This window comes from Sander vitreus, chromosome 9, assembly GCF_031162955.1.
Source record: "Sander vitreus isolate 19-12246 chromosome 9, sanVit1, whole genome shotgun sequence".
NCBI classification, from domain to species: domain Eukaryota; kingdom Metazoa; phylum Chordata; class Actinopteri; order Perciformes; family Percidae; genus Sander; species Sander vitreus.
Window position 1 is genome coordinate 31,937,143 of NC_135863.1, and position 13,170 is coordinate 31,950,312.

The following is a 13,170-nucleotide window of genomic DNA, read 5'->3' on the forward strand; positions in this document are numbered from 1 at the left end:
CTACAGGAAGATAGAAAGTGAACAGCTTGGTGACACAAATTATCAATAACTCAAAATGTACAGTACTCTAAAAAAGTTTTTTTAAATTCTGAGAAAAAAAATAGTCAACTAACAAATATAAACACAAACCTGTTTATTTCCATATACAAACATTATACATATTTCGGGATGTTGTAAAAAGATCTTTTGCAACAAACAAAAACTACTACTTATTATTATTATTATTTATTTACGTAGCTTGTTTCTGTGTCTCAGTCTTAAGAGAGTTCCAGGGCCTCCTCTGACTCCAGATGCTCCTCAGTTTTTTTAAACACATCTCTCCCTCCTTGCTTTCCAGCCTCATCTTTATCTTCCACACTCTCCTCTCCCTGCCCCTCACTGGTCATAGTAGTGTCCAACCCGTCCTGGTCAGCACTGGCGTTCTGCGACTCGGCTCCTTCATCATCTTCATCTTCTACATCCATCTCCAAAACACGAATGTGCCTGAGATTGGCACTTAGCTGCCAGGAAAGAAACAAATAATAAGTTAGGAGACAGTCCACTACATTCGTTCACTGGCCGAGAAATGTGAGAACACATGAAAATAGATCATCTGACCTTATTGATCCCTTGGAATATTGCAGTACAGTTCATTCAGAAAATAACATCCCAAACTAAAATCCAGCACACACTAAATATAATGGTTAGTGCTAGATATATCATTTAACTTACCACACAGGCCACTTTGCGGATTCCATTGACAGCTACAAACTGAGCCTTCATATTTTCCAGTTCACGCCACTGATTCCCCAACACCAGGCCTTGGCACGGGATGGCACTGCTCTGCTGGTCCAACCTGACCACACGGGTGACATGTTGAGCCAGTAGGTGCAAAAGCAACCGCCTTAAGCTTTCATTTGTCCCCACAACTACAGCACTACTTAAACAACCAGTCCAGTCCTCATCACTATAATACTGTGCTTTAACCTGTGTAATTTTACTCTCCATGTGGTATTTCTTATATCTGCAATTTGCATTCTTTTTTTTTTTCCTTTTGCATTCTATGCGTAGTTTATTTTATAATGGGGCATGTGCAATACTGTATTTCAGAGCCTGTGCAATATCCTCTCAACTAGTTGATGATCTCTATTAATCTATTTTCTTGTCCTAAAGTACATTGTTGTCTTGTTATGTATTGTCATGTACTGTACTGTCTGTGACAAACCGTATGATTGATAATTAATGCATGTGTTTGTATGCAGCTGTTGTCAGCGCTTCTTGCACAAGACAAATTTCCCACGGGACAATAAAGTTGATCTTATCTTACATATGCATCATCGTATGCCTCTTCTCTGCTGTCTTTAGAGGATGGATCAAACTAAATTATAGTACGACATTTTTTAAATACTTTTAATCCAAAAGATACCTCAGGTTAGGCTCCCAGCTGAATGCAGTCTCACAGCTCAGTGCTGAAGCAAGAGGAAGCTGAGCCAGCACGCGCCTTTTGTTCTCTTCTTCGGATCCTTGCAAGACCACAGTTAGCATTTCATCGTCATAGAAACGAGCATCCAGGCAGCTGTATACGTAATTAGTCCTGCAAAATAAGAATAATGGCAAGTCATGGTAGCAACACAATCCGTAGCTGAGGAATGACTTTGCATTTATGTCTGTTTAACAAATCAATTGGCAGGAAACAGAGGCACTGACTGGGCTGCAGCATTATCATCGTCTGCATTGTCAAGATGGTGGCTGAGGTCAATGGTCATGACACTGTTGGGGATATGTCTGTGCGGGGAAAACAAATAGGGTTTAAAACAGATTAAATGCACAAAAAAACTCACCCACAATCAGTCACACACATGTACCTGTTTGGGTCTGTTGCTTTCCGTAACAGGTAGAGCTTGCAGGATGAAATCTCCGGCATGCAGAACACAACATTGTGCATTTTGGCTTTCTTGTCATTCCACCTGTAGAAATGCAACCAATAAATATTAATACAAACCCCTCTCCCTACATAGACCATTAGGAAATGTTTGTGTTTTACGTACAAAGACGGGAGTTCAAAAAGTCGTGGAGTGTTTTCAGAGCTGGAAAGAAAATGGAAATAAACAAATAAATACAACTTTAAGTCAAATTAATTTAGTCATATTTCAAATAACCCGGATTATTAAGAGAGACATACCTCTCTGGCACGGTGTACAGGGGCAAAAAGACGGCCTGTTTTACAGACCTCCCAATTACTTCCTGCGTACAGATTACAAACGATAAATAAGCAACATGTAAAATGAAAGAATAAGTCAAAAGAATATCAAACATATGTTAATTTGGATTTGCCAAAAAGCTGAATTGTAGCTACAGTATGTGTTCAAATGCTACAGGAAGGCCTTCAATCTACACACAAAAATGTCCCTACTCCTGAAGCCTACTGTATCTTGAAGCAACATTTTCAGAGTGTTAAATTCCAGACTTTGTCAGTAAGGGTCCCTGACATTTGGAACTACATGCTTCATTGTACTGGTGGAAAAGAGAAAGATGGACAAAACTCACTGCAGGTTCCTGTAGACACTGCACGATCACATTCTCCATCATCCTCTTGACAAAGTGCAAAGACTTTTGGGGATATGAAGGGAACAGCAAAGGGCTCTCTAGATAATCCAGCAAACACATTTTCTCTGTTAGTTACGGCAGCGGTATCTGAACTAAAACCACCACTCAAACTCATTGAGAGACCAGTAGTTTATCGCCAATCAAACCATTTAACCTCATTCCAACACACATAAATTAGTTATAACACTATTAATTAATAACAAAGTCAAGTTCGTAGTTCACCCTTGAGATGCGTGCTCTCCTGTAAGAACTTCAGCCACTGGTTTCCCTTTGTGTTGGGCGGAGACACGAGGTCCTCGTCCTCATCCTTCAGGTACTGTAGAAGTCCACATCGAAGAGAAACCAGCGTGTTGAGAGACAGCAGCTCCATTCAAAAACACTTGGAGCTATGGAACGCCACTTACCTGACCAACTCGTTCTACGTTGAAGTACTTCCCTTTACGATCAAAGAGCTCTTCATTCTGTTAAACCAGAGGACAGTTAAACTCAGTTTGTAAAAAAGCTATAAATATATTGGTGCTCATAAGTTTATGAAGCCATGCTAAAGTTGACTAAAAAGAGGAATACATAAATCATCTTTCGGAAATTGATCTGAATCTTTTTAGTCAACTTTAGCATGGGTTCATACACTTATGAACACCACTGTATATTGAACATATGTATTAAATTGTCATCACAGTGCCATTACGCTGACCTCACCTCACTGAAATGCTCAGACAGGAAGTCAGCAACAAAGGCAATGTCCTTCTGAGTCATCTAAGGGATCAACCGACATGTTAAAATGTGTTATTTTTTATTAATTATTTAGGAATCTCAAATCTCTCTCTATCTCACCTTGTTGAGTTCTGGTGGAACGTGCTCCTCACACATTCTTAGCATTGCTGCGGGGAAACAAAAAGTTCTTTTATTTTTTACAAAGTAGTGCATGTCAAAATGCATGAATGCACACAAATATAAATGTTATATCAGGATCAACAAGTCAAACTACTGCACATGTATTTGACAAAGTGTATTTTACCCTTACCTACATACAACCACCGAAAAAAGGCTTTAAAGTTTTTCATACTCTTGTCAATCACCCTAAAGGACAAAATAAAAGCAGTGATTCTCTGCAGAGCAGTGAGAAAAAGTCAAAAACAGCAGCAGGTACACAATTTACACAAAATATAGTCTCTATCCACGACGTTCCACTTCCAGGATTGCTAGAGTGCCGACAAATTACGCCGGATTTCACTCTTTTTGGGCGGATGTCCGTCCCCTTCCTCTTCCTTTGTGTTGGCGTTCTAACCTCTGGTGGATTCATGAGGACTATGGTTAACTGCTCCTCAGATCTCTGCAGGGTAAATCCAGACAGCTAGCTAGACTATCTGTCCAATCGGAGTTTTCTGTTGCACGACTAAAACTACTTTTGAACGTACACATGTTCCACCAAAACAAGTTCCTTTTTGAGACTATTTAGCAGAGGCACTGTGGCTCCGTCCGGCGCTTAGCGCCACCCAAGACCATCATGATTGGTTTAAAGAAATGCCAACAAACCAGAGCCCGTTTTTCCCAGAATGCTGTGTGGACTAGCCAGACCCTCCTCCGCAGCGCTGAGGACGAAGGTCTGGCAAAGCGAGACTACACAAAATACAACATGCTATTGGCACAAGAAGCTAGTTTATTTAAAAAAAAAAAATAATAATTGAACTCACTGCAGAAGCTCGTTGGCTTTCAGAGAAAATGAGCCCACAGCTGTGATGGCACCTGAGAACATAAAAGACACATGTGGCTGTTGATGATGATTAAAAAGCGTAATGTTTTTTACTAATGGTGCAGGTTGGGGATACGGTACCTTCTATAGCTGCTGAATCCAGACCGAGGGACTCGAACTTTTGCTTCCAGAGGGACATGCCTTTCACCTCGCTGAGGTGATACAACAGAGCCTCAGAGCCACTGCAGCGAGCCAAATTGGGGGGGGAGTTTAATGGAGAAATCTCAGATAATAGCAGGCAGCACTGAGGAAAAGTGAAAGGCTGAAATTACCTTTGCAGGTGGCTAATCACTAGCTTCTGGATACTGGAGTAAGAGGACTCAATAGACTGACCAAGCTTCTTTAGGCCCTATGGTGAAAATACAATAAAACTAAAACAAGATGCGTTTTTCAGTTAAAGAGGCGCTATGCAGTTTTGGCCATTTCTTTGCTTTTTGCTCGCAGGTTTCTCTATAGAGCTCCCCCTACAGCTTCGGAATAGATATTTGGCAACACTGTGTAAAAACTCGGTCAGTCTGCCGTTTCCTCTTTCTCTGTTCCTCCGACAATGCTTTCCTAGCTTTCTGCTTCTTTTTAGCCGGCTCAGCCATGACGATAGTGTGAAAAAAAATCCATCGCTACCTTTCTTATAGCTAGCCGGTTCCTGGATGTGTGCAGTGCTATGGCATGGATGTATTAAGAGAACGGTCTATGGCCTAAAGCAATTCGTTACATCACAAGACCTGATATCACGCAATGCTTCCTGACGCTGAGGCGGCCAAAAGTTGCAAGGGTGGTTTTTCCGCTCACAGGCGCTAGGGGGGAGCGAGATGACCACCATTCAAGAAAGTCATATAACCATTCCAATGACTCCAAAGTTGTTCAGTTGAGGTAAATTAAGCTAAAAAAAAAAACTGCAAAGCTCCCCTTTAAAAATCTTATCTGGCTGCCTATAAACTCTCAAGTTTGAACACTCAAAAAGGCAGCATTTACACATCTTACTCTCACCTTGACGGTCAGCTGGTTCATGAGAAGAGCCTGTAGTTCAGGGCTACGTGAAAGCAGAGAGCCAACCGTAAGAAACATTAGAATCATCCCTACAATCACTAAACCAGATTTAACTAGCCCAACGCATTTACTACCATCTACAGGACACACAAAAACATTACAACATGACAAAGAGCAAAAACTTAGAACAACAGAAATTCTCTTTTCAATCCTTAATACTCTCTCCTGGATATCCAGGGATTAGGTTTCATTATCTTAACTGTTGTTTCCCTGTTACTTGTGAAATATCTAAGCTGTGAGCACAAAGAAATGTCCATGTAAGGTCCTGTGTAGTATTTTTCTTTTTTATGCATAATTATTTCATCCAGTATCTGTGATTGCTGTCATGTGCGTTTCTTTCTTTTTTGTGGTCTGTTCTAAAAATGTAAAAAGAAAAGAAAAAGAAATTGTCTTTTCTCACCTTGACTGTCCCCACAGCAAAAGCTCCAGAAATTCATCCTGGACCTGAGTGCTTGTGTTCTTTTCCTACAAACAAAGAGGAATCAGACATTTGTTGTACTCTCTTATTTTAGCCAACTTAGGGGGGCTTTCTCACCTAAAAGTCTGAACCAAGGTTTGTGTTTTTGCATTTGATCTGGTAAGTTTTGGTTTCACGCTGCAGTTATGCAAGCACACTGAAGATCTATACGTGACATAACTACATCCTGTCGTCATCACATACGTGAGCCGCGTCTCCCGACAGTTAATTGATCGGTCTGTAGACGGGCTTCCCCGTCCTCTCGTCTCCTCTCTCCGAGTCGGAGTTTGTCCAGCCGACTGCTGCTCTCCCCGTGCTACTATGGCTTTTTGTTTTGTTGTTGAGAAGCAAGACAACTTTACAAGGAACTTTACTTTGGGTTTGAGGAGCTGCAGCATTTATTCAGAGACAAACTATAACCTACACTGTACATTTACTACCACTTAACAAGTAAACTGCTAATGTATTCTCTGCTCAGCTAGCCGACAGCTGTCTGCTCTGAGCGCCAACAACGCCACTCTCTCTCTCATGTACACACTAAGCACTGAGCTGGTTTCTTAAAAGGAGCTTCCCCGGTCCTATAACACAAATATAGCCTGCCAGAGCTTCCTGTATTTGGTCCGAAAGTCCGAACCATCCAGAAAATGCTTTCACACTAGAAACAAACGGGCCCATGGTTCAGCTTGATCCAGACCTCTACCTCTTTTGGTCGGACCAAATTTTGGCTGTTTGGTCCGAACCAAAAGAGGTAGAGGTCTGGATCAAGCTGGGGGAGGTTTCAAACCTATAATTTGGGTTTGGATCAAACTGAAAAAGTCCGAAAGTCCGGACCAAACGAGATAGGTGTGAAAGCTCCCTTAGACTACAAACCACGACTTCTTACCTGAACAAACTTAGTAAGTCGAAGATCCATCTGCATGAGGATGTCCTCCCAGGCTTCACACATGCATGTGAGTGAGAGGTGCAGGTACTGCAGCAGGGTAGAGATGTGGGTGAACTTGCGTGCCATCCTGGTCACCTCAGGCAGACAGTCTGACAACAACCCTGTGTCTAGCTGGAAGACAAAGAAAAAAGAAGCAAATATAAATTACATGTTAGAGCAGAGATGAGGACAAGAAGACAAAGCAAGTTTACAAGAAATGGAGGAAGCCAGATCGTCACCTGAATGTAGCAGATCTGTGGGTTGCTTTCGGCAGACCGGACTTCTGTGATGACAGACAAAGACTTGAGATCACTGGACAGACTCAGGCTGCGACAGGTTCCTGATACCTGGAAAGTGTCATCACATTAAAGAGTTGAAGCAAACTAAATGTGCCGTTGTAGCCTAAAGATATGAGTTTTAGAGGTTTAATATTTACGATTTTTCTAATTTTCTCCTTTTTTGTGCCACAGTTACAATTAAATCCGTTATGATTGCGTTGTTGATTAATGTCATTTTTGTGAAGATTACAATGTGGAAAACAGTTACAGCCTGAACTGCCTATATTACATCTTTATTGAAATTATGAAGGATATCTATGTAATGGAGAAATTTACATTTCCTTTAAAGCTGCAGGTAAGCAGATTTCAGTCAAACTGGGTTAAATGGATACGATACTTTTGTGCAATTGAACTACGGCTGGGCAATAATTCAATATGATAATTTATCGTATTTCAATGGAATCATATTGCGATTAGTCTATATCCTGGACGTCCGGGATTGCTCTGTTGCCAAACGGAAATTCCGCCAGATTTCACTCATTTAGGCCAGATATCCGTTGCCTTGGGCTTCCTTTGTGTTGGCATTGTAAACTCCGGCTGATTTGTGAGGACTATGGTTAACTGCTCCTCAGATCTCTGCAGGGTAAATCCAGACAGCTAGCTAGACTATCTGTCCAATCTGAGTTTTCTGTTGCACAAATAAAACTACTTTTGAACGTACACACGTTCCACCAAAACAACTTCCTTTCCGAGGCTATTTTGCAGAGGCACCGTGGCTCTGTCTGGCGGTTAGTGCCTCCCATGACGATTGTGATTGGTTTAAAGAAATGCCGATAAACCAGAGCACGTTTTTCTCCCATCCAGGAATGCTGTGTGGACTAGACAGACCCTCCTCCGCAGCGCTGTGAAGGAGGGTCTGGCAAAGCGAGACTAGATCGTGATGAAATCATATATCGAGATATACTGTATACAATTACGTTGTCTAAATTGATAATAACAAGCACACACTAACTCAATTTACTCAGAGAATCTGTTGTGAAACATTGTGTTTTAACATATTTTTGTGCATGCATGTAAACATAAAATTATTTATTTTTTCTCTATAAATTCACTTAAAACTGTACCACATTGTTGAGGATTATTCATCTAAAATCTCATTGTAAAAAAAAAAATAAATCTTGTGAAAGCACCAACTGTCAACCATACAACATTGTGGCAATATCGATATCAATGTTTTTTGGTCAAGAATAAAGTGATATCCAATTTTCTCCATATCGCCCGGCCCTACATAGAACCTGGCTATTTTGTTTTATAATCTTTTTAGGGTGTAAATAATTAACATTAATAATTTCCCTACCATATAAAAGGAAATCAATCAAAGTGATGGTTTCGTGATGTAAACAAGTTGTCTTTATTCCACTCTGTTAGTGGGTAAAAAAAGAAGCTTACAATGTTTATATTTTGTTGAAATTTTGTCAGAGAAGTGATTATTCAACGCTACAGTTCTACACAATTGTTGAGGCCAACATTGGCATTTAATGTTTCTACAGTGCAATCAAATTAACTTTATTAACTGTTTAATCACACAATGCTGCACTTCTGGTCAAATTTCTGCTGGCTAATATCAGTCTAAACTTGATGAATTAATTCTTTTGGAGGTACAACAGACAGCTCTTAAGAATCAACCCAAGTGCCTTACCCCTGTTAGAGTGGCAATCTTGTACATCCCATAGGCATAAAGCTCCACAAAGCCAGAGTCTCCTCCAAGAACCAGTATGTTCAGCCTACATGGAAACAAAATGGGGTAATGAAATATTTTCCAGTCCTACCGAAAAAAAGAACACTGCATTAAAACAACTCAGAAGTTGTTTTTTTTCTCGGTGTGTTGCTTAAACGTGAGGCTTAATTTACCTGACTTCTCCCATGAGATTCATTATCTCATCAGACTTTTCCTCACTGTAACACAGATAGATAAACACATATGACTGCTATCACAAGCAAAACATACAGTAGACAGCTGATATCAGACTAAAGAGTTATGAATTGAAATACTGCCCTACCTGAAGATCTTTGAAGTTGTGCTATAGCTGGGAGGAAACAAAAGTTTGGACAAATGTTAGTCAATCAATCCAGGTGTTGCTTTCTTATAATCTGATGTGCAGTCAATGCTAGCGTTACCTCTTTGGAAGTGTTGGCAATTTGGGAAGAAAAAGTTTGGATTCATCCTCCGAGTTGTAGAAGGAGCTGAGGGCACTGAAACACATCAAAAAAGACAAAAACATGAACATTGATCTAGAAAATCAGAAGTCCTTTGTGCCACTGGATCGAACCCTGAGCCTCATGCATACCTGCTCTCCTCCGTCACCTCCATCCAGTGCATGCAGGTCACAGGGCTCTGCATTGGAAACACGTGGAGGATCTCTGCTTTCTCAACCCCACACAGGACCACCTGCTTTGTGTCTCTAAGGCTGAAGGCCAAAACTGGGGATTAAAGAGAGAATACAAGTTAAATACCTTCATGTTACTATCAACAAGCAGGTGACTATAAACACAAAGAGGTACACAGTCATTCCTTACTTTTGCCATCAGGTCGCCAGGCAAGTGCAGTGATGTCCTTCCCAGTATACTCACTGGGTGGTAAACTCCAAACACGCTGGAAACTAGCCAAGCGATGGAGCAGCAACTATGGACAAACCATGAAATTACAAACCACAAGAGATACCAAGAAGGCATGTTTCAGGGTTAACAAATAAAACAAAATGTTTCAGCCTACCTCTCCTGTTGTGTTGGCCAGAGCAATAAGATCCCTTTTGGGAGACCATGCCATGCACAGTACAGGGTTAGGAAGCTGCTTCTCTCCTACTTGCCGAAAGGCAGGCATGTTGTGGGCTGGAAAATGTGAAGGTGTCAATAAATACATAAATAACAGTCCTTAATTTGGACAGTTAACAAAAAAATGTAAGAACTGCTCTCATGTGATAATGAAATCCTGTTTTGTGGGGCTCCAGAAAAAATCAACACAGCTGAGCATGTGTCGTTAAGTGTCACGTTAAGTTAAGTTTCCATGTGTAACATTCTGTTTTATTTATTAATCGTTTGAGCATTTTTTCAAGCAAACATAAACACACATTTGCTGGTTTTCTTAATCTTGTAAGATTGTAAATTTACTATTTTGTACCGTGTTGAACAAAATCTGCGAAATGCAATTGGCATGTAACGTTAACAAAGTGTGCAGCAGGTGGGTAACGTTAGCGACATAACGTTAAACAGCGTAACCCCCTAACGTTAACTAACTAACAATAATTATCTGGTCTGCTAGCATTAATGATCTGATCCCTCACCGTTAACAGTTGACAGATGGACGATATTAGCTATGCTAGCAGGTTTGTTAGCAAGCCGACAAAGCTAATGTAGAGAAACTCCCGTGGCTAAGTTCACCGCACTGACCATCACAGACGGCGAAATAATAACTGCAACATACCGTTGTGAAATATAAAAGCGTCAAACACACTCTGCTTAGCCTTGCGAAACAGACATTTACGTTTTCTTCATGGTGTTTTCACAATTACGCGGACAGCGCCATATTTTTCCTGTGACCAATCATTGAGGAGCTACGGGAGGCGTGAGAAGTCAAAATTGCTCAGAGGGAAAACGCAATTCGTAAATGGTTGAATACATGGTCAAATATACATCCTGTTGTAATTGTATATTTTTACAATATGATTTTGTTTTCATCCCTCATTTACTTACTTTTCTACATTTGCTTATTATTTATTTACTATCTGATTAGGAATCAGAAGCTTTTTTGTGTATTTTTGTTTATAGGTTCTTTATATGTATGTTTTTTTTTTTATTTGATGTGTTTTTTGTTTGTTTTTGCTCTCAGACATTGTATTGTGTATTGTATGTAACCTATATGGCTTTTATTGTAGTTTTTGATGAATAAAATGTATAAAAAAATAAATAAAATAAAGTATATTATCTATCATGAGTGTTGTCACTCTAGTGATAGTGGTGTGTAACTACAACTTTGTCTGTTTGGAAAGTTTTATTTTATAAAAGTGTGAATGGTTGCGTGTGTCATTTCATGTATGTAATGTCTAACTACACTTCTGTCTATTGTAAATGTTTTATTGTTTTTTTTATTGTTGCAGTAGTATGCCTATTCCTATGCCTATATTGATACCAGTTGAGTTATCTTATAGGCTAAACTTTACTTTAGCGTAAGAGGGTTCAGTATCCCGTCTGATTTGATGCTACACTGTAAAAAAAAAAAAAAAAACCTTACATTACTTTACAGGAACATTCTTTTTTTAAATACAGAAATATCCTGTAAATATTTTATGTATTTTAACAGTCGAAATATTGTAGAATTAAAACAAATTCTTGTTATAAAACATTTCTAGAATGTTAAACAAAACGTATAAATCTTTATCAAAACTAAGAAATATTGCAGAAATACCTTAAAATTACATAATTTAAATGAAAACTGCTGTTTGTATTACCATAAATATGCTTGCAAAATGTTACAGTAGTGTAGTTTCTAATATAATTACATTGATCCAACTATAATTGAGAACAATTGCTTGTGGGTTTTTGCTGTGGAGTTGTTGAGGCCGTGCACTGAGGGTTCATGTCAGCCTCATTCAATGCATTAAACGGGTATGGCTGGTCCTACCTGTCTCACTACCTCTGTTAACCCCTCTTCAAATAACTACAAAACTAAATACAAGTCCTACTCTATTGCTAGAATTTAGTAGACTTGCATTAAGAGATACTGGACATGATGATGTTTGACAGCGATTAAAACACTAACACACAGTATGTATGAGATCACATTGAATAAGTTAAAATGGACCCTACATTATACCAATATTTACCCTCTGAAGAGTCTCTGATGCATATATTGGATAGTTAATTGTAAATATTGTCAAATGTTTTTACAAAGTAAACATACAGTACATTAATGGGATAAGTCTGTAGATATATTGAATAGTTGCTTTTAATCACTATAAAGTACTGTTTGTATAAAGTAAACGTGATATGATTAAAGTACAGTATATTAGATAGTTTCTTTTTAACACTATACAATGTTGTTTATATAAAGTAAACCCTTACACATTTATGGGGAAAAGTCTGTAGACATATTGAAGAGTTGATTGTAATTACTGATAAATAATGTTTATATAAAGTAATGACTATAAAATAATGGTTCTGCAAGTTATTATCACATATTGTTTTTTGTACAGTAGAAAACCAGTATTAAACAGGAATTTACTGTAAATTGATTGGATAATCATGTAAAATAAATGCCTAAAGCTTTTAAGATACTATTAATGGGCTGTCAAATAGGGTAATTTTACATTAATGTGACATGATTTTTGTGTGTTTTACATCCAGAAATCTGTACTTTAACAGGGAGTTATTGTGGATGGATTGAATAATCTTGTGAATTTACCAAAGAAAACCATATGAAAACAGCAGTTTTCATTTAAATTATGTAATTTTAAGGTATTTTGCAATATTTTTCAGTGTTTGTACAGATTTATACATTTGTTTAACATTCTAAATATGTTGTATTCTTTTTAATTCTACAGTAGTTGGACTGTGAAAATACAGAAAATGTACAGTAGATATCTGTATTTTAAAAAGAAATTCTTTGTAGAATAATGTAAGGTTTTTTTACTGTCATTTGACGGTAAGTGTTTGGCAACTTTTGCTGTCAGACTTTTTTTACGATTGTTTTTTAACATTTCTTTACATTAAATTTAAGGTTTAACTGTAAAAAAACAGAAAGATGCCTCAATTTTTTTTTCTTTTTACATAAAATTCAATGTAATTTAACTTTCAAGACCATTAAGCAATGGAATTATCCTGTTAAACAACTATATTATCTCATTATATCAATTTACAGATTAAAACCTTAATTTAATGTTGTTGTTTTTTTAAATAAAAGTATTTTTCTGTATTTTTATGGTATTAAAACTTAATGTAGAAAAAACGGAAAAAATCCGTAAAATTATACAGTGAATTCCAGTGAACTAACTTTTTTTTTTTTTTACAGTGTAGCATGGATGTATAAAAGGACCAGGGCGATATCCAGAACAATGCTAAGCAGAAATCTTTG

General features: G+C 38.2%; 1 protein-coding gene across 2 annotated transcripts; it reads right to left on the minus strand.

Annotated features, from left to right (window-relative positions):
• Nucleotides 1–116: 116 nt before the first annotated feature.
• On the minus strand, nt 117–10,645 carry anapc4 (anaphase promoting complex subunit 4). 2 transcript variants are annotated; one of them, XM_078259758.1, is made up of 28 exons: nt 10,525–10,645; nt 9,817–9,932; nt 9,621–9,726; nt 9,392–9,524; nt 9,222–9,296; nt 9,104–9,130; nt 8,955–8,999; nt 8,743–8,827; nt 7,005–7,112; nt 6,727–6,897; nt 5,787–5,851; nt 5,327–5,369; nt 4,612–4,688; nt 4,421–4,521; nt 4,281–4,332; nt 3,611–3,666; nt 3,421–3,467; nt 3,286–3,342; nt 2,991–3,047; nt 2,809–2,902; nt 2,527–2,624; nt 2,162–2,223; nt 2,028–2,066; nt 1,845–1,946; nt 1,687–1,764; nt 1,406–1,573; nt 712–835; nt 117–500 (listed from the first exon to the last, which is right to left on the minus strand). In XM_078259758.1, exons 2-28 carry the CDS (start codon nt 9,922–9,924, stop codon nt 258–260), a joined length of 2,421 nt encoding a protein of 806 aa, XP_078115884.1. In that variant the 5' UTR covers nt 9,925–9,932; nt 10,525–10,645; the 3' UTR covers nt 117–257. The 2 variants fall into 2 exon arrangements, with proteins under 2 accessions (XP_078115884.1, XP_078115883.1); XM_078259757.1 differs by having other exon boundaries at nt 10,385–10,645.
• Between the last annotated feature and the right edge of the window lie 2,525 nt (nt 10,646–13,170).

What these genes read in the sequence shown, in the direction of transcription:
- anapc4 (XM_078259758.1), bottom strand. Translation starts at nt 9,924, where the DNA reads ATGCCTGCCTTTCGGCAAGTAGGAGAGAAGCAGCTTCCTAACCCTGTA. An exon ending in GAGGTGACGGAGGAGAGCAG is followed by an intron (nt 9,297 to 9,391) that starts GTATGCATGAGG and finishes GATGTGTTTCAG; the next exon opens with TGCCCTCAGCTCCTTCTACA. An exon ending in AGCTGGGAGCCTAACCTGAG is followed by an intron (nt 836 to 1,405) that starts GTATCTTTTGGA and finishes CCGTGTGGTCAG; the next exon opens with GTTGGACCAGCAGAGCAGTG.